The 24,519-nt window shown below is 47.3% G+C and overlaps 1 protein-coding gene across 2 annotated transcripts in view; it reads right to left on the reverse strand.

Annotated features, from left to right (window-relative positions):
* Window positions 1-24,519, reverse strand: part of VANGL1 (VANGL planar cell polarity protein 1) — a 47,115-nt gene that overhangs the window by 10,510 nt on the left and 12,086 nt on the right. For both annotated transcript variants that reach the window (XM_081894374.1, XM_081894373.1), the window contains exons 4-5: window positions 22,523-23,130; window positions 2,510-2,643 (exon numbers count right to left, since the gene is read on the reverse strand). In XM_081894374.1, coding sequence (XP_081750500.1) covers window positions 2,510-2,643; window positions 22,523-23,130 — 742 coding nt within the window. The remainder of the gene's footprint in view (window positions 1-2,509; window positions 2,644-22,522; window positions 23,131-24,519) is intronic.

Genomic DNA, 24,519 nt, shown 5'->3' on the forward strand with positions numbered 1-24,519 from the left:
GATGGCGCCTACCAGACAAGCAGGACATGGGATGCTGCCCTAGGCCCCTGGGTTTTTCTACTTGTCTGCTCCAACCTTCAATGGCTCTCCAAGGACTATTCCAAGCCTTGGAATCCTTTTTCCTTTTAATGCCAGGGGCTGAACCCAAGATACTCTGTATGCAAGGAATGTGCTGTCCAGCTCTCGGGGGGGGGGGGCTATGGTCCCTCCCCAAATGTGCCCAGGTCTTCCATCACATCTATAGTTTGGCTCTCATCCTAAATAGGGAAGGGGGGATTACAAGCTGTTTTTGTCCTGGGAGCTTTCACATCTCCCCATTGGGGTGGGGGAGGTGATAGGAGGGACAGACCCCTTTGGAGAGCGAGCTCTGGTTGGTATGCACCAATTAGTTTGCAAGCAAAATGGGCCCACCCCAAAATAAGATCATGTTTTCCATGTACTGAGAAGGCTCCCTGGCCATACAGAAGAAGCAGGGCTTTTTGCGACAGTACTGAGTGGTACAGAGTCCTGACACCTCTTCTTTCGCTGCCCGTGGCAGCCATTTTGTGCCGGCACCCACAGAATGTTTATCATTATATGAGCACCATCATCTCATTTTTAACAAAAGAAGCAATGTGCAGAAGTACATAAAAAGTAGACATTCTGTAAACTAAAAGAACAGTATGCTTTTCAAAGGTCAAAATGTCCGTGTAAGTTTCCTTGACTAGCAAACTGCTGAGGGCAGAGATGTAAGAAATGAACTCATCTCATTAATCTGGAGAAAGTACTTCTGGGCTCATACTGAATGCCCAAGACAGGAACTGTTGTTTGCTCCTTGCATTTGCTTGGGGTGGAGAGAGAAGCATGTTGCTTCCTAATCACAGCTACGCAAGAGTCCTGGATTTGCCCAGTTTTTTATGGGAGTGTCTCATTTTCACTCCAGAGAGAAGGGGAAAAGAGGTCAAAGCCGTTCGAGGACCCCACTGACCATGCATCCAAGGTCTGCATGCCAGCAGTGGGTGTGACCAGCACACACTCACCACCCATATGCACAGGCAGGTGTCCACACATTCACTTCCACGCAGCAGGGGCAGGGGGTGTACAGACAGAAGGCAAGAAGGCAGGCAGAGACATACACACACTCAGCAGAGTGGCGGGGGACCTGCAGACAGGCATGCACCCCCCCCCCACATCACTGTGCTGGTCTTGATGGAGGGGTCAAAACCACCTTGCTCAACAATGTCCCCTGCTGCTTGGCACACACACACACAAAATAAAAAGAAGTCAAGTTGTTGTGGGCCTGGGGGGGCACTAGAAATTACGGGGGGGGTGAATATTGCCTATAGGCTAGTCAACACCTGGTCAAAAGGATCCCTTTTGCAAGCCTAGAAATGATGGCTATGATTGAGCTGGAAAATAAAAACAAAAGCAAAATTAGGGCAAGAGAGGGGAATGGAAGATGGGCAAGTCTCCCAAGCTTGCTGGAGCACCCATAGTTCCCTGGTCTTGACACCTAGCACCCAAGAGTGAAGAAGTGAGAGGAGGGAATGGGGAAAGGCCCCCCTTTCCCTGTGCACCAGCTGTTTCCACAACTGCTTGTTCGGAAAGGGAGAGGGGGTTTGGGGCCAGTGGCTGGTGGGACAAAGGAAACAATTTCATCTCCAATTCAGATTTTGCTCTAAGGCAAGCTCCACATTCTTCACCAAGTCCAAGTGTAGAGAAGTTCACCAGCATCTTTAAGGGAAACGAGCTTGCCTATAGCCACATCTTGGAGCAGAAGTAGCTGATTTGGTGCCCTACAGACATTGTTTGACTCAACTACCATCAACGCCAGCCAGCGTGGCAAGTGGCCAAGGGCGATGGGAATTATTAGTCTAACAGCATCTGAAGGGCCATGGCTTCCCCCAAATCTGTCTTATGGTATCAAGGAGGTGAGTGTTAATGTTGAGACGGGGCAGGGAGAGAGAGAAATGTGTACCATGAAATTAAGTGCTCAGGTGACTCTGAGCTGTTTAACACTTTTTGGTCAAGGGTCCCCCCCTGGAAACATTGCATTTGGGCAAGGCGGATAAATAGAAGACCCTCATCATTCATTACTCATGTCATAGGAGCACCAGATGATTACTGGAGACTTTGCACGTCTCTGGGCATGCTGTCCAGTCTCAGCTACAGAGGTCTACGCATTGGTGTGATATTTTGCAGGTAGAAGCCTATGTGTGAATAGCTCTTCCCTCCAGATAGTCATGCCAATGTGTGGACATCTATAGGCAGCACCAGGCAGTCTTGGGGGGGGGGCTCAACTATCCTCAAGGAGGGGTAATGATGCTCTGTGTCCATCATCCAAAATCTATCTCTCAGCATGTGAAAAATAAGCTGAAAGCTTCAACCCTGGATCATAACAGAGGCAAGGGAAGGGGTGGGATGGCAGCCTGACTTTCCTGCAGTCCAGGTCAAGGCAAGGAAAAGGGGGAAAGGACATAGAGCAGCCTCCAGTCATCACCACCAACTAATCTGCCCTCTCTCAACCTACCATCAACATTGTAAACCTTCAGCCCCGCCATGTGCTTCTCGGCACGTGCTTTGGAAGCTGTTAGCAACAGCGGGTTGTAGACAGAAAAGTCTCTGTGGTAATTTTCCAGAACGACTAAAGCAGCACGCTGGATACTGGAAAGAGAAATGGGAAGAAATATATATATATCAAAAATGTAGTTCATGAAAACCACAATATATGAGAACAACTTCCATAGTCTCTCTCTATTTTGGCAAGCACAAACCCAAGGAAAGCCTTCATTTTAACCCTAACTCACATAAAGACTTTCTGTTGTTAGATTACAATGCCTATCATCCCTAGCCAGCAGGACCAGTGGTCAGGGATGATGGGAGCAAAATCTGGGGACCCAAGGTTGGCGAAAGCTGCCTAGGTCACCTCAGGTCTACTCCTTATAGTGCCAGGAATATAAAGCCGCTGTTTTCAACTTGTTTATGCATTGTGTCTGAAGAGCCACTATTGTGTCTTTCAATTTCTCACCACCAAACTGGTTCAGTGAAAGAGCCTTTGTTTATTTCTATATTTCTTTTTTGTATGTGATGTATTAAAATGAAATGAAAATGTTTAAAAAGAAAGAAAAAAAGAAAGACTCAGCCTTCCAAGAACCATATTCCACCCCCACCACGTAACTGCAATGCTGTTGAGTGTACGAGCAAGACTACCCCTCTGTAATGCTTCTCATAAGCTTCCTCCAACACTGGTTTTTATCCAGCTTATTGTAATTAGAGGACAGGGCTGTGTTGTTGCCGCTGTTTTAAAACTTTAAAGAAATTCTCTCTGTACGTTAGTGGGAGGGTTTGGGTGGGGCTGCAGTAGCAGGGGAAATTTTCTTTTTAACCCTTCCCCCTACACATAAGTACACTACAATTTCCCTGATCAAAAATTATGTGTTTCCCAGAGGAGCTACATATAGGTATCACGTATGATTTAAATCAGGAAAAGTGTTCAGGAGAAAGGTTAAACCAGGGGTCAGCAAACTTTTTCAGCAGGGGGCCGGTCCACTGTCCCTCAGACCTTGTGGGGGGCCGGACTATATTTTGAAAAAAGAAGAATGAAATCCTATGCCCCACAAATAACCCAGAGATGCATTTTAAATAAAAGGACACATTCTACTCCTGTAAAAACACGCTGATTCCCGGACTGTCCGCGGGCCAGATTGAGAAGGCGATTGGGCCGGATCCGGCGCCCAGGCCTTACTTTGCCTACCCATGGGTTAAACCTTCCCTCTCCTAGCAGCTCAACACCAACCTAATTTGGGGGCAGGGAGGTGGATTACTTGCAGCTGTTTTAAGCTATAATTACTGAGAGATCAAGTAATAATAATTTTATTATTATTGGTGGTCTTTCACCACCATCTATTTTGGCTCATAGTTCTCCCTTTTCCTTTATTTTAAAACTTCAGAGGCAAATCAAATCATTTGTTTATACAAGTATTGATAACAAAGCTTGGTAACACCATTTGCAACTTAATAAGTCCTAATATTTTTGTATTGGTTGCTTTTTATTTTTATTGTATTGATACATATGTTATCTATTCTATATTAATTACCGGTACTATGAGAGCTTCCTCTCTAATAAAACTATAAGGATATAATGATGCTGCAGTTTGCTTGGCCACAGACAGGTGATCCTGGATGATAAAATAATAGAATCCTACACCAGTAGAGTTGGAAGGGACTACAGTATGGGGAGCTGCTGGTCCTTAGGGTGGGCAGCCCAGGTGAGGAGAGGAGAGGGTATCTGGAGGACGAACATGAAGGCACAGGTGAGGAGTGGAGGGAGCCAGAGGATGGAGATGTGCGAAGCAAGCAAGCAAGTGGATCAGGCAAGAAGTCTGGGTGAGGCAGAGCAATCTGAAGGAGGGAGACGCAGGTAGGTGATCAGGGTGGTAGGCGAGGCAAGGAGGAGGGGTCTGGAGGATGGAGATGCGAGCAGCCCAGGCAAGCAGCCCAGGCAAGGTAAGGAGGAGGGAACCAGAGGACAGAGATGTGGGCAGGTAAGCAGCTCAGGTGAGCAATGGAAATATGGTGGGTTAGCCAGGTGTAAAGGGAAGGGGTTGGCCAGGGGGGTAAGAAGAGCCTGCTGGCTGAGGTCAATGGCCCATCTATCTAGTCCAGCATGCTGTTCTCACAGTGACCTAGGAGACACCTGTCAGAAATCTGAGCATGAGAACACTCTCCTGTCTGTGGTTTCCAGCAACTGGTATTCGGAAGAACTATTGCCTCCAGCTGTGCAGGCAGAACATCCCATCCCAGCTCGTAACCACTGAGATCCCTCTCCTCCATGGGCTCCTCCAATCCTCTTTTAAAGCCAAATAAGTTGGTGGCCATCATTGTCCCCTACAGGAGCAAATTCCGTAGTTCAACTGTGCACTATGTGTAAAGAAACGGGATGGTGTGGCTGGCAAGAGAAGCAAATGGGGTCACAGCCCATAGTATATACATATTTGTATGTATTATTCCAGTATCTTAAACTCCTAACACATGCAATGATTTTACTTCTTTATTAATTTAACATCTTATAAAACAGACACCGTTACCAAGCTATTCCATTACAAATATTATTGTTTCTCAGAATAGTATCATTTAAAATAATTTCTATTTCTCCTTTGATTCTCGAAGTAAATGGGTTTAAAGTTTTATCAAAAATATACTGTTGCTCTCTCCCCCCCACCCCCGATAAAATGGCTCAATTTGGCCATTAAAGAAGTGTCCCATTTCACCCCACTCCATTCATTTATTGTTGGTGTTATTTGTAATCTCTACTTGCATGCATATAACCATCTTGTGGCTGTCAACTAAGGAGAAATGCGTAAGTTCTTTGTGTTCCTTTTTTTGCTGAACCAGCTACATACAAAAGAAGCGTCATTGGCTGGGTCCAATGAGGCTTCGGGTTTTCTAACCCCCTTCCTTTTTTTACTTGCTCCTTTGCCCACTAAAGAGAGGCGGCAGCTGAAAGGCAAGGAGGAGCAGACCTTAATTACATGGATGGCACCAACAAGAAAACCAGAAAGGTCACAATCATTTGCAGAATGAGCACATGCCTGAAACAGCCCCCTGGGGCTGCATTGCTTAAACCTTCCCACATCAAGGAGAAGCACCACCCTTTGCAACTCAGCTTTGCCGGCTGCATGTTACGAGCCATAAAGGAATGGGAACCGCCCCCACCCAACGTTAGCGCATGTACACACCCTTCTCTTCCCACACAGGCATTCACTTCTATGAGCAAACACTACCAAGAGGCAGCAAAGAATGGAAACCATCTCAGCAGAGAGAAAAGCTTGCAAAGGCGTTCAGCTAATGAATGAAACAGTGAGAAAGGGGCTCCCAAAGTTATTTGGCTACTGACCAGATTAAATGAGTCTAGGTTTTACTGTGGGTTATTAATGCCACAGAAGGGACACATTAGCCCTCTCTTTCCATGCTAATTTCCAGACTAATTTCTGTTGCTAAAAGCAACAGGGATAGCTCAGTTGGTCAGAGCAAGGTGCTGTTAACGCCAAGGTTGCAGGTTTGATCCCCATATGGGGCAGCTGCATATTCCTAGACTAGATGACCCTCAGGGTCCTTCCAACTCTACAATTCTATAGGATAACATCTCTAATGCAACACACAAGCCCTTTCCCCCCTAGCCAGGTCTAAAAGAAGTCAAACTGAGGCAGCCACTTCATATAACTGAGTTTCAGTGCCATTAAAAGCAAGTGTGGCAATGTCGCTTTTAAGAGGTCTGTTATATTTTGGGGGCAGGTGGGGTGGGGTGAAGGGAGACTGTAGGTGGGAGCTGTGTGAGAGGCACCCAGAACAGAACCATGAGAAGGTAAATTGTGACATGACCCCCTCCCAATAGTTAAATAAACGAAACAACATTATATTGAAGAAATCTGGTATCAGACTTTATAGGTGCATCTAAGAAAAGGGTAGCAGGAGTGGGGTGTCTCCAGAAAAACCTGTCTGGTTAGAAGAGAAGAAAAGTCAAGGAAAATAAGAATGTTGATTTAGGACTACCAACTATACTGAGCCTCTCCAGCAATGAAGCAGAAGGCTGGCAACGTTTTAAACAAGCCTTTGACTTCTATGTGATTCTGGGTAAAAACAGAAATGGATGATGGCAGTCAGAAGACAGCGCCTTTCTTTCTCAATGTAGTGGACAAAGAAGCAACGTATCTATGCAATGGCTTACAACGTTCTGCCACTGAAAAAAACTTAACTACAAGTTGGCGCAGGAAAGTTTTGAGGAAAACTGCCTCCCTAAAAGGAATGATACCTTTGAACATTATACATTCGAAATGAGACCGGAGAGAGAGAAACGGTTGAGGCTTTTGTGGCTGTTCTCAGCCTGCTATGGAAACATGCAATTATGGAGAGTTGACTGAAACCTGCCTGAGAGAGCAGCTAGTATGTATTGGGAATCCAAGACAACAGCATCCAGAAAAGGCTGCTGGAAAATCATGATCCCGCATTAGAAAAGGCATTCAGAATTTGCAAAACAGCTGAAGCAACAGTGCAGGGAATGCAAACATCAAAAGGCAGGCAGGACTCCAGAGAAGTCCTAGGAATTTGGAAAGCAGCACCCCACAAGTCCACGCAGAAACCAAACAAAACTGAGAGCTCCAAGTGGAAGCAAGCAACTGGAGCAAGACACAAGGAAGAAAACAGGAAAAAGCTGTGCACCAAATGTGGCTGAAGTGCCCAGGATACGTTGCAACATATGCAAGCAGCTGCACTATTTTCAAGGGTCTGCAATTAAAGCCACAAGACGCAGTATCACCAACGGAGAGTTCATGCTCTGCATGGTGAAGTTAGCAACTGCACAGGTGAGGGTGGGGAAGATTTCTGCACTGGCAAGCTGCAAGAGGATGAAACATCACAAGGCCAGATCATTTCCCTCGACACGGTAACATTTAAGGAAGACACGAGGCCACACAATGAAGTTACAATATGCAAGTCAAGCCCCTCTATTCAGAGTACAAGAAGTTTAATTCAAAAACTTTGAAGATAACCCCCATTCCAGACAAGGGCATGTGCGAACTAGTAATTAAAGACAAGGGCAATGCCATGGAAGCGCAGCTTGTAACCGTGCCAACATCACCAGTGCCCATCATAGGGTTAAAAGCATGCTGAGACCTAAACCTGATTAAGACAGCAAACACCACAGAGAAAAAGGTTACACAGCTACCATTCCTGTCTCAAGAAATGTGCCCCTAGCCCTAAGAAAAAGGTTGAAAGAGGAGCTAGGCAGACTAACCGCACTGGGCACTGTTGAAAGGCAGAAGAGCCAGCTCCCTGGGTGCATCCTTTATTAATTGTGAGAAGGCTGCCTGCTGTTATGCCTGGATCCCAAACAACTGAACAAGTGTGTCATTTTCTCATTCCCACAAGGGATGAACTCTGGGGATACGGCAGGTGCTTCTCCACTTGGGATGCATCTTCAGGGTTTGAGCAGGTGCTCCTGGTCAGGGAAAGGGCAAAGCTGTGCACTTTTAACTCACTCTGGGGAAGCTGCTGTTTTAAGGCTTATGCTTGTCAATGTGATGCTGACATCTACCTGTGCAAAAATCTGTGCAAGGCTGAGGGGAAATGGTAATACGATAAGGGTACCAAAGACTTGCCATCACTTCAAGAAAATTATGTGCTGAGTTCCAATACAGTGGTACCTCTGGTTAAGAACTTAATTCCTTCTGGAGGTCCGTTCTTAAGCTGAAACTATTCTTAACCTGAAGCACCACTTTAGCTAATGGGGCCTCCCACTGCCACCACATGATTTCTGTTCGCATCCTGAGGTACTACTTCCAGGTTAGCGGAGTCTATAACCTGAAGCGTTTGTAACCTGAGGTACCACTGTAGGAATGGAAATCCAAAAGGGGAACAGACAGTGTTCCACCACTAAGTGGCCTTCAATATCATCCCATGATCCTTCCTTTACGATGGAAGAGAAGGCATCTCCTACTGATTCAATATTATTATTATTATTATTCACTCAGAAACAATGATGGACAACTGTCAGGGGCTCAGGAGCAGAGGCACAGGGAAGAGAGGAGATGGAGAGCGAAGGGGAAGAATCCGAGGGGAGCGTAGGAGAAGATGACAGTGGCCCGAGAGATTCCATGAGCCTCTCCAGCGAATCGGAAGAGAGGCTCCTATGAGGCGCCTATGGCCAGGGCAAGGGGGGCCCCAAGAGGGACACTCCAGGAGCAAGGGGCCAGCGGGGACTCCCAGAGCAGCAGTTGGAGATCAGGACCAGCTTCCCCACCAGAGCGTAGTGGGGGGGGAAGAGTCCCAGGTAGCGGGGCCAGCGTATTCCCCGCCAGGGAGAGAAGATGAGTCAGGGCTGGCCACGCCTCCATCGGAGAGTCAGGCAAAGGAGGGGAGGTCAAGTCCAGCAAGCCTCCCGGAAGACGGAAGCAGTGACAGGAGCAGTGTAACGGTCAGGAGGAAGGTCACTGGGTTGGCGCGAGAGACAAGTTCAAATGTACAGGAGCGCGGGACAACAGAGAATGAGGATTGGGAACCAGGTCCTAAAGCCCGCCGGAGGCAGGGGGAGGAGTCAGGCGACTCAGCGTCAGAAGAGTCCAGAAAGGGGAATGCCACAGCGGGCAGGAGGACCCAGAGGAGGAGAGAGCAGCGGAAGAGGTGGAGCAGGGCTAGGATCTTGGGCTGGTGTCAGGGGGGAGGAGATTCAGACGGGACTTCAGCGGTCTAGGGTTGAGACGTAGAGCTGCGCGCCGCGGCTTTGGAATCGAAACTGAACCTTAATAAGGACTTTTGTATATAACAAGAACTGGCGTTGGTCCTCTGTGAGCTGGGACCTTGGGCAGCTCTGACAACAACCAACACCACTCCGCACCAAATGAGGGACTCAAATCCATGACAGGGGAAGGAGGCAGACTCCTCAAAACTCAGCAAAACAAAACAGTATGAGCAAATAGGCAGCAGGAACTGGAATACTGTACAGCTAAGGGAGGTCCAACAGAGCCATAAGAAAGCCAGAAGGACGCACTGAAAGTGATTATGTGTTACTATTACTGCATTGCATTTTTTGATTATCAGTTTTTAGTATTATTATTAAAAAAGGAGGGAGATGTGGTGATATCCCTTTAAGAGGTTTGTTGTGCTTCATGGGGGAACCGCCTGAGAGGTTTATGTCCGAGGTTTATGGGCCTCAGCAGCATGCAAGGAAGCAAAGAGACTGCACCGAGCAGCTGTGTGTGAGGCACCTGGAACAGAACAGGACCACAATAAAGTAAATATGGAAACTACCCTGTGATTGTTAAGGAAATCTGATATCTATCTTTATTGGTGCCTTGGAGAGAACGTCACAGGCAGTGTTACTGAATGTATTGGGGGGAGCCGGTTCCCCAGCACGGGGATGAAGTGAAAGAAGGGAACACATCTTGGATTTTCCACCTCAGGCATCAAAATATGTGTTGCTGGAAGCAATTTTGTAAGATAGTTGTCCCCCTGTGCCAACTACTGCAGTAGAAAGAAGAAGCTTTGATAAGGGCAAGGAAATGTGTGCTGTCTGAATGGCTTTCCTCTCCTGATCTATGGCGGCTCCCCAGGGCACTTATGCAAGGAGGGCCCTTGTGCTATTCATCTTCTCTCCCTCCATAGCTAGATGAGGTTGACTTCAGCAGGCAGGCTGGAGAAAAACCACAGGCCATTGGGAAGGCTTCCCCAGCCCTGACATGTTAGGATTGCAATCCTATACCGACTTAATTGGGAGTAAGCTATATTGAGTGGGGACGGGGGTGGCGCTGTGGTCTAAACCACAGAGCATAGGCTTGCCGATCAGAAGGTCAGTGGTTCGAATCCCTGCAACAGGGTGAGCTCCCATTGTTCGGTCCCTGCTCCTGCCCACCTAGCAGTTCAAAAGCACGTCAAAGTGCAAGTAGATAAACAGGTACCGCTCCGGCGGGAAGGTAAACAGTGTTTCCGTGTGCTGCTGTGGTTTGCCAGAAGCAGCTTAGTCATGCTGCCCACATGACCACTGTCTGCAGCCCAATGCTGGCTCCCTCAGCCTATAGTGCGAGATGAGCGTCGCAATCCCAGAGCTGTCCACGACTGGACCTAACGGTCAGGGGACCTTTACCTTTAAGCTATATTGAACCCAATGAGGTTTACTTCTGAATAGACACATACAGAATTGTTCTGCAAGGTTCTTTTTTAAACTCCCTGGCCACCAACCAATTGCTCTTCCACAGTAATTAAGAAGGAAAAACTTATGATACCATGCATAATGGTTGTAGAAAACCAGGCTTGCTGGGCTATAAATCTTTTGATTTTTTTATGGGGTGTTTCAGAAGCAGGCATGCAATTTCACTTTGACGTTGCAACAACTTGCTTCAGTCTTGTCTAGCCTACCGCTGTGCCAGTAGACTCCAGCATCAGCACTCCCCTTCTTGCAGGGAACTCTGCAAGTGGGTCATGTCAGAGCATGATCTGGCAAGGAAGGCGGCAGCTATAGTAGAATGTGCTGCTCTAAAACTTCATCAGGTGCCAGGAGTGCTGGGAAGTCTTGTGCATACAAATTTATTCCACCTTTAAATATATATATATACACCTTGCATTTGTTTTACTCTCTCTCTCTCACACACACACACACACACCCCACTTTCCATGAGAAGCACAGAGAGAGCATTTTTTGAAAGACAGTTTACTAAGGGCAAATGCACTCACTTTCTCAAAAAGAATGGAAGGAATCCAAATCATATCGATATTCAAAAGTTTCAGGCACAGAGGAGAGTCACTTCCAGAGCAACTCTATATGTGCAAAATGACAAGAGTTCATTGAGCCGAAATGAGCTTGATGGATCGGCTATCTGGCTAGGAGTAACAGCCAGGGCTCATCCACACTTCCCATTGCCCCATGCCTAGAAAGCAGGGGTCTGAGCAGTTTTGTGTTTGCCCCGCAGCTCCCCCCAGAAAAACACGTTGTCTACCACTGAATGCAATCCATGGAAAACCTAATGGCCATTTGGTCTGATTCAGCGGTAAATTGCAGGTTTCCTTGGGCGGAAGCAGCAGGGCAAACAGAGGGGTAGACGCAGTGCCGGACGTATGTATAAGCTAAACAAGCTTAGCACCCCACTCGCTTGGGGGGCCCCCAAAAAATTAAAGGGGAAAAACTGGATGTACATTTCCAAAATATAAGATAAAAAACAAATAAAATAAAAGCTACATACAGCAAACGTGTTTTGTGTTGTGTAGGCTCCTATGATGTAAGTCATGGGCCCCTCCTGCTAGCTCGCTCCCTAAAACATCACTCGTTTGCTCATTTCTATATATAGGGTGCCTACATTCTGCATGGACTTTGCATTCTGCATGGACTTTTCAACAATTACTTTGATGAAATACATACAGTCATACCTCGGGTTGAATGTGCTTCAGGTTGAGCACTTTCGGATTGCGCTCAGCGGCAACCCAGAAGTAACGGAGCGCGATACTTCTGGGTTTTGCCACTCGTGCATGCGCAGACGCTCAAAATGATGTCACGTGCATGTGTGGAAGCGGCAAAATGCGCCCCGTGCACGCGCAGATGCACCGTCGCGTCTTACGTTTCATTAAGGATACAAATGGGGCTCCAGAACGGATCCCGTTCACATCCCAAGGTACCACTGTATTTTGTTGTGTGTGAATGGCTTTAGATACCTATTAGGTCCATAAATTACCATAGCATATATTCAACACAAAAAACTGTGACAATTTGTTGTTGGCAAAGAACAGCTGGACATATAAAGGGCCCCATTACCTTCAGTAGCTCAGGGTCTCATCAAACCTAAATCCGGCCCTGGGTGGACGAGCCCTCACTGTTTGGCTGCAGGCGGGAAGAGAGGAGCTTGGCAGGTGCAGTTTCTGCCATTACTCTGCTGAGAGAAGCAGAATCTGCCAGATCTCCCTCTGACACACAGAAAGGACCAGGAAGGAGATGGGGCCATTAATCTTTCAATTAATATTTTCAAGATTAAGCAGTCTTCTTAAGTCTCGCCAGAGTATATGTTGTGGTGGTCCTCAAGTTACACTGTTTATAAATCAGGCATGACTATTGATTTGGTCATTAGGAGGGGCTTAGAAAGGAGGAACTAATCCTATGGCAAAATGCTTTACTCTTCTCAGGGTAAGCATGAGGTCCGTGAAATGTTCAGGGGGTTGTGAAATGATCTTGAAGCTCTTATATTTTCAAAAAGAATGCAAAAAAGAGGTGCTGATATTCTGAATCCTTTAGTTTTGAGGGTGCATCTTTCTTAACAGACTGATCAAACAACTTCCACAGTTAAGCTTTTTATTTATTTAGTTTTAAACATTTTAGCGCACTAGTTAACGCAGCCCGAATTCCTCAGGAAACTGCTGGGCCACAGAAACAATTTCCAACTCCTGGTCTTGAAAGGCTTCCCAAGAGTGCAGCCCGCATGCCAAACCTCTTTTTGCACTAGGCTTGCGCACAGGGCAGGGGACGCAGGTGGCGCTGTGGGTTAAAGCCTCAGCGCCTAGGACTTGCCGATCGAAAGGTTGGCGGTTTGAATCCCTGCGGCGGGGTGCGCTCCCGCTGCTCGGTCCCAGCGCCTGCCAACCTAGCAGTTCGAAAGCACCTCCGGGTGCAAGTAGATAAATAGGGACCGCTTACCAGCGGGAAGGTAAACGGCGTTTCCGTGTGCGGCTCTGGCTCGCCAGAGCAGCGATGTCACGCTGGCCACGTGACCCGGAAGTGTCTCCGGACAGCGCTGGCCCCTGGCCTCTTAAGTGAGATGGGCGCACAACCCCAGAGTCTGTCAAGACTGGCCCGTACGGGCAGGGGTACCTTGACCTTTACCTTTTTGCGCACAGGGCAGGAGAAGAAGCTGCACTAAGTCAGCTGTTATTTCAACTGCTCTTCCCAAACCACCAACTGACAGGGCTGAACTAGAAGTATTTTCTATTGATAATCCTGAGAGGTCACTACAGGGGAGACAAGAAGAAGGAGCACCAAGGAGGAAAAGGAACAGATAAAATGCTTAGGTGAAAATCAGGCTCTAGTAGCCAGCTTACTGTGCTCTCAGTGGCAGTGCTTATCCACAAAGCTAGAAGAGTAGATGCTTTATTCTGAGCCAAACTGGTGTTGATATAAAGTAAGAGGCAAGCATTACACAAAAGTTCAGATGAGCTTAAGCAATTTTTCAAGGAAAGTTGAACTCGGGGCTGCAACCCTATGAACCTTTGAGAATAAGATCTTGTTGGAACTGGAGGGAATTAAAAGCCCACTCATATTCACCCGGATCATTCATTACTCCAGCAGCAGCACCTTACAGAGATCCAAGACAGCATCCTGTAGAGTTTCATTGGCACTCGGCACATGCTGGGCTTTGAAGAGTGTGGGCTGCAGGGAGACGGAATAGGAGAAACAGAGAAAAAGCATGCTGCTGTTGAAAGCACTGTTGCACTCCGGTGCCTCTGGTCTGATCCAGCAAGACTGAGCACCCTTGAAGTCCCAAAGTCAGGTACTTTAAAGCACTATGCAGGGCTGGTAAAGAGCCCTGTGATGCCTTAAGCTTTAGGCCCTACTGCCCCTTAGCTGATTGAGGAGAGCCAAAACCTGCTCTCTCACAAGCCAGTGTGCACTTCAAGTCTCCTAACTGCACACTGGCAATTACGTCTCAGCTTTCCCACACCTGACATCACAGATGCTGTAATTCCAAACAGGCCTTAGGGAAAGTACGTATTTGCAATGCATTTTGTAGATTCTCCAAGCACAGGGACGTCCAACTTCCAAGAGACTGCGAACTACTCACACAATTAAAAACTGGCAGTGATCTACCCCTTTGCGGGGGGGGGGGAGCAGGAATAAATGAATAAAGTCACTCACCTAGAAATCACTAACGAAACAGTAAGCCTCACAGCAAGGCCTCCAACTTCCATTCTGGCTATCTAGAGGATGGGGCCAGGGGCCAGGGCTGGATGGAGGAGCCAGCAATCGACCGTGATCTACCAAAACCTCCCAGGGATCGACCAGTTGATCGCGATAGACCTGTTGGACATCCCTGTCCTAGCAGTATGCACATTCTCTGGGCAGCATGTACAGTGTCCAAGAAACATGCCTTTCCCCTATTTCTTGTGCGATCTTCTGCCTGGGCTATTTCTGGCCTGCTGCCTCCGCTTACATGGCCAACAATGAACCCTCCTATTGATCAGTCAAGCAGTAGGAAAGGGGGCACCATATAAAGATTCACTTGGTTCTTCAGTCCAGCCCCCTTTTTACCACTCTCAGTGCAAGGGCAATTGCAGGGAGAGGGAAATTGTAAAACTTCCCTATTGCTTAGGGAAAAGCTTACTAGCAGCACCTGCATCTCTCCGTCATACACTATACAGTTGCATATACATCTTTTCCTATCTTTTTGCCCAACAGCATCTCTCTCAGACACACATACACAGCACAATTGACCACCCCACCAAAAAAAGGAAAAGGAAAAGCCCCTCCACAGGTGGAGGAAGTGCCTGCAATTAAAAGGAAAAAAATAACATCAAAAAATGCACAAGAGCCACCAACCCGGCGCCTGTGGATGCCCTGCTAGAGATTCCTGTACTAGAGAGATCCAGCAATGCACAACAAATACAAAGTGAAGACCAAACAGCAGCCACCCTAGGAGAGCCAACAACAAATGCTTCACATTCTCGGCAATCTCATGTCCCTTCCAAGGAATCAAGAACGTGGCACCAAGCCGCAGCATCCCACAGGCACCTTGAAAGCAGAATTAGAAACTCCGATATATAAGCTCTATATAAGCTATACCTGGGCTGCAGCTGCCACAAAGCAATGTTGGCCCTCGGGGTCCTCCCAGTGCTACGATTCTAGGATCTTAACTGCACTGCCTGACTGCAGCTTCCTCTTACAACAATTCACTTGTCAGTGTGCAAGGCGGAGAAACACACACAGGGGAAATGGTATTAGCCATGGACTAAGGTAGAGGTTTGTAAATTGTGGTCTGTGAGTTCCGTTTGGGTGGCCTGTGGAAAGGCTACAGCACAGTGAAATAGATCTGTACTCAGCCCCGCCCTTCCTTCCCTTGATGTAATGATGGAGGACACCCAGGCCTGTGTCTTTTGCTGGCTTGACGGAGATGTCAGTTGCAACCTGGAGCCCAAAAATCTCCACACAGGTGCAATTGGACCCGTGCGTGGCACCTGGGGAATTTCATATGCTGCCTGAAAGCGTAGCTCTTTTCAGGAATTACTGACCTGAAGAGGCAACAGAAGCACAGTGGGCTCACGCATTTAGCCCACATAATTGAGAACCTCACAAGATCAAGGTTCTCAATTGTATTGGCAGCCTTCATAGACACAAAAGGCACACCACTCTCATTGTGTGAGGGGCTGAGACACTACAGTGGCACCCTGGGTTAAGTACTTAATTCGTTCCAGAGGTTCGTTCTTAACCTGAAACTGTTCTTAACCTGAAGACCACTTTAGCTAGTGGGGCCTTCTGCTGCTGCCGCGCCGCCGGAGCCCGATTTCTGTTCTTATCCTGAAGCAAAGTTCTTAACCTGAAGCACTATTTCTGGGTTAGCGGAGTCTGTAACCTGAAGCGTATGTAACCTGAAGCGCCTGTAACCCGAGGTACCACTGTAATGTGTACCTCTGGGTCAGGGCTTAAGCACACAGCCCAGTTTCCAAGACAGTAATATCTGAAGGGAACTTTAGTCATTTGTGTTTACAAATAATTACTGTGCATCTCTCTAACTCATTATTCCTCTGAGGCATCTAGACTATCATGAATGGACAACGGGCAGAGGAGAAAATGACGGACTGAAAGACTAGAAAACAAAGGTACACCCTCTTGAAGGTTGGTAATCAACCAGAGTAATAGTCCAGAATAAGTAGAGGCACAGGTTTGTCGGCAAACGTACAGACAACAGAAATCTGCAGCCAACCCTGGCTCGCTCATGTGGACTTGGATTATACATGTGCCTGTTACGTGGTTTTAGGTGTATACCTGAGAAACCTTGTGTGAAAATGTTCTGAAGCCAAATGCAATTTTACGGTTCATGCAACCTCTTATTACAATACCCTCCATTGCTCATTCAAAGAATGAGATTTTCCCTCTGTCCCTTTTGTTCCCCATTGCCAACTGCAGCTTATGATTTCAAACTCCTGAGCTACAGCAAATCTGATTCAAGCCTTACTATGCCTCTCGAGACCTGATGTGCTTCTCTGGGGCAACCCACTTGGGGGGGCAGAGAAGAAAACGAGGACACACACAAAAAAGAGCACAGCTTCAGCTCAATGTCACCCCAGCTGGTATGGTAGCCACCCAGAGTTTAGCCTGATTCATCCTTTGCCAGTTTTTTGCTTTTCGTTTAAACAGGTTCATCTAAATGCTGATGCTACATATTACTTGCAGGGCAGAGCTTGCAGGGCAGCAGCTGAAGAAGGAGCAAAAAGGGTTTTCTTGTGTCTGTGTTTCTTGTGGCTGATTAGCTGCTCTCCCTGTGCAAGGGTCAGAGGGGGCAGGGTTTCTGTTGAGGCAGGTGATCAGCTGTGGGAGGAGCTTCTCAGAGCTTGCAGGGCAGTTTGATCCATCTTTTAGATTTAGGGGAGCTAGTCTCAAACGTTTGTTGGGGGAGACCTAGGGTTTTTTTGGGGGGGAGTTATTTGTCCTGTCTCCATGCTTTTTATGATGGAGGACCGCTGTAGTCACCCCCAACGACACGTTCTCAAGATGGAGGGTGAGGGAACAGCTGCAGTCGCCTGCGGTTCCTGCGCAATGTTTGCCATCTTGCCAAAGGTTTCAGGCAGCTTTACCTGCAGCAATTGCATGTTGATTGCCCTCTTACAAGACAAAGTCCAGCAACTGGAGGAACGTGTAGCTACGCTCCAAAGAATTAGAGAGCTGGAGCTCTTCTTGGAAGCAACAGAGCACACCGTCTCCACCAAGGAGGAGACAGGGGACTCCCCTGAGAAGGAGGCTAGTTCACCAACACAGGAGCCAGATATATGGAGAAACGTGACTCAAAGAATTAGGAGGCCCAGGGTTCGCTCTGATTGTTTAGAAATACACAATCGCTTTGAGGTCCTCTCCCCTAGCATGGAAGACGAAGAGCAGACTCCATTTGAGGATCTCTCCCTCATTACAGTCGATCAGGTATATGAAGACGAGCAGCAAAGTCAGTCCTCAGGGAATGTGCAGGCGACCTTGGAACGGACAGATCACGAAAGAACCCCGACCAGACCTAAGAGGAGGCGTGTAGTGGTGATAGGGGATTCCCTACTGAGGGGAACAGAAGCAGTGATCTGTGGGCCTGACAAGATGTCTCGGGAAGTGTGCTATCTCCCCGGGGCTAAGATCCAAGATGTAACTGAACGACTGCAAGGAATCATAAAACCCACTGACAAATACCCCTTCCTCTTGGTTCATGTGGGAACCAATGACACTGCAAGCAATAGCCTCCAGTAGATCAAAAGAGATTACGAGGCTCTGGGCAGGAAATTGAAGCAATTAAATGCACAAATTGTCATCTCATCTGTCCTCCCAGTTGAACGACGTGGCCCAGGGAGAGAGGGGAAAATAGTGGAAGTGAACAACTAGCTTCGCAAATGGTGTAAACAGGAACGGTTTGGATTCTTAGATCACGGACTGCAGTTTCTTGAAGATGGACTTCTGGCAAGCGATGGGCCGCACCTCACAACGGTTGGGAGGAATGTTTTTGCAAGAAATCTCAGAAATCTCATCAGGAGGGCTTTAAACTGACTAATGTGGGGGAGGGAGACAGTGCTCCTGAAGGTAGGAGTCTATCAATTGATGAAGATGATCATCCAAATGTCATAGACCAAATGGAGCAAACAGCACGCAGACCTAGTGGTGGGAGGAAAAAATCCTTAAATAAGAGACACGGGGGAATGATTAATGGACTTCAATGTCTGTACACTAATGCGCAAAGCATGGGAAATAAACAGGATGAGCTTGAGCTCTTGGTACAGCAAACTAAATATGACATAATAGGCATCACTGAAACCTGGTGGGATAAGTCCCACGATTGGAATGTAATAATGGAGGGATACAATCTATTTCAGAGAAACAGACCAGACAAGAAAGGAGGAGGAGTGGCATATGTCAGGAATGTGTATACCTGTGAAGAGATCCAAGATTTAGAACCTCAAAGCCAAAGTGAGAGCATTTGGGTCAAAATTAAGGGAGAGAAGAATAACAGTGAGCTCATTGTGGGAGTTTACTATAGATCCCCAAGCTAAACAGAGGACATAGATGATGCCTTCCTGGAACAGATGGCCAAGCATACAAAAGGAAGGGAGATAGTAGTAATGGGGGACTTCAATTATCCGGATATTTGTTGGATGTCAAACTCAGCCAAGAGCATAAGGTCAAACAGATTCCTCACTGGCCTTGCAGACAACTTCATTGTCCAGAAAGTGGGAGAAGCAACAAGAGGAACAGCCATTTTAGATCTGGTCCTAACCAATGTTGATGACCTGGTTAGTGGGGTAGAAGTGGAAGGAAACACAGCCCAGAATAACTAAGGAGATAGTACAAGAATACTTGGCTAGTTTAGATGTATTCAAGTCTCCAGGGCCAGATGAACTGCATCCAAGAGTATTAAAAGAACTGGCAGATGTGATCTCAGAACCACTGGCAGTCATCTTTGAGAATTCCTGGAGAACAGGCAAAGTCCCGGCAGACTGGAGGAGGGCAAATGTTGTCCCTATTTTCAAAAAGGGGGAAAGAGAGGACCCAAATAATTACCGCCCAGTCAGTCTGACATCAATACCAGGGAAGATTCTGGAGTAGATCATTAAGCAAACAGTCTGTGAGCACCTAGAAAGGAATGCTGTGATCACCAATAGTCAGCATGGATTTCTGAAAAATAAGTCATGTCAGACTAACCTGATCTCATTTTTTGACAGAATTACAACCCTGGTAGATGAAGGGAACGCAGTGGATGTAGCCTACCTTGATTTCAGCAAGGCATTTGACAAGGTGCCCCATGATATTCTTGTAAAGAAGCTGGTAAAATGCGGTCTTGACTAGGCTACCACTCAGTGGATTTGTAACTGGCTGACTGACCGAACCCAAAGGGTGCTCATCAATGGTTCCTCTTCATCCTGAAGAAGAGTGACTAGTGGGGTGCCACAGGGTTCTGTCTTGGGCCCGGTCTTATTCAACATCTTTATCAACGACTTGGATGATGGACTCAAGGGCATCCTGATCAAATTTGCAGATGACACCAAACTGGGAGGGGTGGCTAACACCCCAGAGGACAGGATCACACTTCAAAACGACCTTGACAGATGAGAGAACTGGGCCAATTTAACAAGATGAATTTTAACAGGGAGAAATGTAAAGTATTGCACTTGGGCAAAAAAAATGAGAGGCACAAATACAAGATGGGGGACACCTGGCTTGAGAGCAGTACATGTGAAAAGGATCTAGGAGTCTTGGTTGACCACAAACTTGACATGAGCCAACAGTGTGACGCGGCAGCTAAAAAAGCCAATGCAATTCTGGGCTACATCAATAGGAGTATAGCATCTAGATCAAGGGAAGTAATAGTGCCACTGTATTCTGCTCTGGTCAGACCTCACCTGGAGTACTGTGTCCAGTTCTGGGCACCACAGTTCAAGAAGGACACTGACAAACTGGAACGTGTCCAGAGGAGGGCAACCAAAATGGTCAAAGGCCTGGAAACGATGCCTTATGAAGAACGGCTAAGGGAGCTGGGCATGTTTAGCCTGGAGAAGAGGAGGTTAAGGGGTGATATGATAGCCATGTTCATATATATAAAAGGATGTCACATAGAGGAGGGAGAAAGGTTGTTTTCTGCTGCTCCAGAGAAGCGGACACGGAAGAAGAGTTTGGATTTGATATCCCGCCTTTCACTCCCTTTAAGGAGTCTCAAAGCGGCTAACATTCTCCTTTCCCTTCCTCCCCCACAACAAACACTCTGTGAGGTGAGTGGGGCTGAGAGACTTCACAGAAGTGTGACTGGCCCAAGGTCACCCAGCAGCTGCATGTGGAGGAGCGGAGACACGAACCCGGTTCACCAGATTATGAGTCCACTGCTCTGAACCACTACACCACACTGGCTCCAAACTACAAGAAAGAAGATTCCACCTAAACATTAGGAAGAACTTCCTGACAGTAAGAGCTGTTCGACAGTGGAATTTGCTGCCAAGGAGTGTGGTGGAGTCTCCTTCTTTGGAGGTCTTTAAGCAGAGGCTTGACAACCATATGTCAGGAGTGCTCTGATGGTGTTTCCTGCTTGGCAGGGGGTTGGACTCGATGGCCCTTGTGGTCTCTTCCAACTCTATGATTCTATGATTCTATGATACTGCACGAAGTGTGGCGGCAGAATTTGGGCAATTCCATTTCAGACGGCATGTGTGCGATCTTAGGGGAAGACAACTTTCTGAGTATTTCCTCATGTATAGACTTCCCAGATGTAATAAACTGAACACATCACAGCAAGGGCTACAACTATAATAACACTCGTTCTAATGTGCTAGTTTACTACATAAATAAAATATTTTACATGGGATGCTTAACTCCATACATCCTACATCCTGAAATGGTACAGTCCAGGTATGTAATCAGCATAATCTGCAGATCATGTCTTAAAATGGGGGGGGGGGCAGAAGTCCAAAGCTGTTAAGAACTGTTATATGCAAACCGTGTGTGTGTGTGTGTGTGTGTGTGTGTGTGTGTAAAACATAGGAACAAAATGCAATAAAATAGTGCTAAAATATAACACACACAAAATCACAGAGAAGGTTCTAGGTTAACCTTTTCCTCAACATGCCAGGCTGTGGAGATAGCATTTTATCCAGGTGAGTATTCAAACATTCAACACCACACCTGCTCTCCAGTGAGATGGGGCTCTTCCTCCAGATGTTTTTGGACTCTAAGCCCCACTATCTCTGACAATTGGCCTTGCAAGCTGGGCTGAAGGGAGATGGAATCCAACATCTGGAAAGCCAACTGTTCCCTTCCCGATCTAACCAAACTGACAGAACATGGCATTTTTGTTCCTCACCAACTGGTGCGCCTTCCATTCAGAAGAGATATGAAGTTTTTAACCCTGCATGCTTACTAAGCAGCACCACCGGGTTGCGGCTCCATGTTGCTGCCACACCTCCTTTACGACCTTTAGATTGTACAGCTGCGAAACTGTAAAGGACAGAGAACTTCACCACCTAATGCCACCTTGTTTGCAGTGCTGGCTGAGAGTGAGAGAGATAGCCGACAACCACACTTTCAAAGTTCTCCTCAGGTAAGAGGCTGCCCAGTGCTTTCAAGGGTATCCTGGCCCCACCAGAGAAGGGAGAAAGAGCTTGTGTAGTAGGTAGTCCCAAGCTGCATGGAAACCAATGAGGGAAGGGCTCGTCTTTTTTCGGACATTGGTGCTATATGCATGGGTCACTATGCAGCTGGGGGGTTCATGACGTGGGGGGCAGGGCCAGGAGGGCCAGTCCTACTCCTGTTACATGCATTTAATCCCACACACGGACGCAAATCTGTGACCAGGGCCAGATCCCACACACAGGCAAGGTGGGGAGCCTAAACATGGGGTTCTTACACAACTTAAAACAAGCTAAGGTGGAAGCTGTTTTCAACGAACACCAGCAAAACTTGTGAAGGAACTACAGTCGTAGCTTGGATCCCAAACGCCTTGCAAGTTGAACGTTTTGGCTCCCAAACGCCGCAAACCCGGAAGTGAGTGTTCCGGTTTGCAAACATTCTTTGGAACCCGAACGTCCGATGAAACTTCCGCTGCTTCCGATTGGCTGCAAGAGCTTCCTGCAGCCAATCGGAAGCTGTGCATTGGTTTCCGAATGTTTTGGAAGTTGAACGGACTCCTGGAACTGATTCCGTTCGACTTCTGAGGTACGACTGTACATGTAAATGGGCTGCAGAAATTGAGCTAAAGACCAAAATTAAAAAGGGGAGAAGTAAATAAAGCAGGAAGTAGAGATTAAATGCAAATTGCTGCTCTGGCTTCCCAAATCTGCTTTGACCTACCTCAAGTGTCCCAGGCTATAATAGCGTGATTCTCCGTCTGTCGATCGAACCACCTTGACCGTGAACATTGGTTGCAGCTGCCTCAGTTCCAGCACCACAATGGCGAGATAGTGGACAAAAAGAAGAGCGTCCACCAGCGACACAGCAAACTGTACAATCCCCTGGTAATTGATGTCCTTGGATTCCAAAATGCGGACGCCATAAAAGAGCCAGTAAGAAAACACCAGCAGAAATAAGAGGACCAAAATGAGGGTGCGAAAGACAAACACCCTGGGGAGGTCAGCCTTGGGCTGGCGGAAGAAGAGAGCCCAGGTGCCAATCAAGAGGATGAGGAGTTTGAAAGCCACAGAGATGAAGAGTCCCTCACAAGCAGTGCCACATGGCTCTAACTCAGTCCTCCGCAGGATCTGCGGGAGCAGAATGAAGGCAACAGGGGTGAGGAAGACGAGGAGTCCCAGAACAGCAGCCAACGTCAAGAGAAAATAGCGCTTGCACTCTACGCCAACGCTGTCCTCCAAGTCCTTGCTGATCCTGGAAATGTCCTCCTGGGACATGCTATGTTCAGAGGTACCTGTGATGGCAGTTGTGGTCTCACCCCAGTTGTCATCCTAAGCAGAAAAGAAGAGAACACGTCCATAAGCAACTCCTATGGTCAGGACACTTTCAGATGGCCCTCGTTTTGCAGGCAAAGAGGGCTAGTTCAGGGCCTCCAATCCCCCAGTCAAGATGCTTGGGCCTATGAACCGACACAGCTGACAAGAGACCAGAGCAAGCTATGCCCTCTGCATTTATGGCTTCCCCACACTGAATAGGATGCCCTGGAGAAATAGGCAAAAGCCTTTCCATAGGATGCTTCCCGATTTCCTCAGTTGACTGTCCTCATAGCCACCTGGGATAACAGTAAACCACACAGCTTCCCTCCCTTACTCTCACTGTTAGCTTTACTTTTGTGAAGAGCATACTTCACTTTAAAATGGGGGGAAACATCTCAGCCAGTTACTCATCCTTCAATAGTTATACTTGACATCTAAGTGGTCAAAAAAGATTTGGTCAGTTGACCAGTCACATAGTTAAAAGATATTATTACGAGGAAGAACAATTACAGTAGTACCTCGGGTTAAGAACTTAATTCGTTCCGGAGGTCCGTTCTTAACCTGAAACTGTTCTTGACCTGAGGTACCACTTTAGCTAATGGGGCTTCCCGCTGCCGTCGCACCATTTCTGTTCTCATCCTGAAGCAAAGTTCTTAACCCAAGGTACTATTTGTGGGTTAGCAGAGTCTGTAACCTGAAGCGTCTGTAACCTGAAGCATCTGTAACCCGAGGTACCACTGTAATAGGCCTAATACACTAATTACCAAAAAAAACCTGTGAGATGTCATCATTATACACTATTGTTAAAAATAATTATTCCTGCATTCCTCCTAGGAGAACATACATGTTTGCACATCACAATAAAGCCAATCCTTTGGGTTTAGCATGGTTTACTAAGAAGGGACGCGGGTGGCACTGTAGGTTAAACCACAGAGCCTAGGACTTGCCGATCAGAAGGTCAGTGGTTCGAATCCCCGCAACGGGGTGAGCTCCCGTTGCTCGCTCCCTGCTCCTGCCAACCTAGCAGTTCAAAAGCACGTCAAAGTGCAAGTAGATAAATAGGTACCACTCTGGCAGGAAGGTAAATGGCATTTCCGTGCGCTGCTCTGGTTCGCCAGAAGTGGCTTAGTCATGCTGGCCACATGACCCAGAAGCTGTACGCTGACTCCCTTGGCCAATAAACAAGATGAGCGTCGCAACCCCAGAGTCGGCCACGACTGGACTAATGGTCAGGGGTCCCTTTACCTTTTTACTAAGAGCAAGCAGAGCACACATTGCCTGATAGCTCATACAGTACTTTGTTCCTCCTGTGGTGTGAGCAGGATACACAAACCAGGAAGTCTTGGCCTCCCATTACATCTGCACCATGGACCATGGTTTGCTGCTCCCTAACAAGCCATGATC

The sequence above is a fragment of the Podarcis melisellensis genome (assembly GCF_964234715.1).
Source record: "Podarcis melisellensis genome assembly, chromosome: 17".
NCBI lineage: Eukaryota > Metazoa > Chordata > Lepidosauria > Squamata > Lacertidae > Podarcis > Podarcis melisellensis.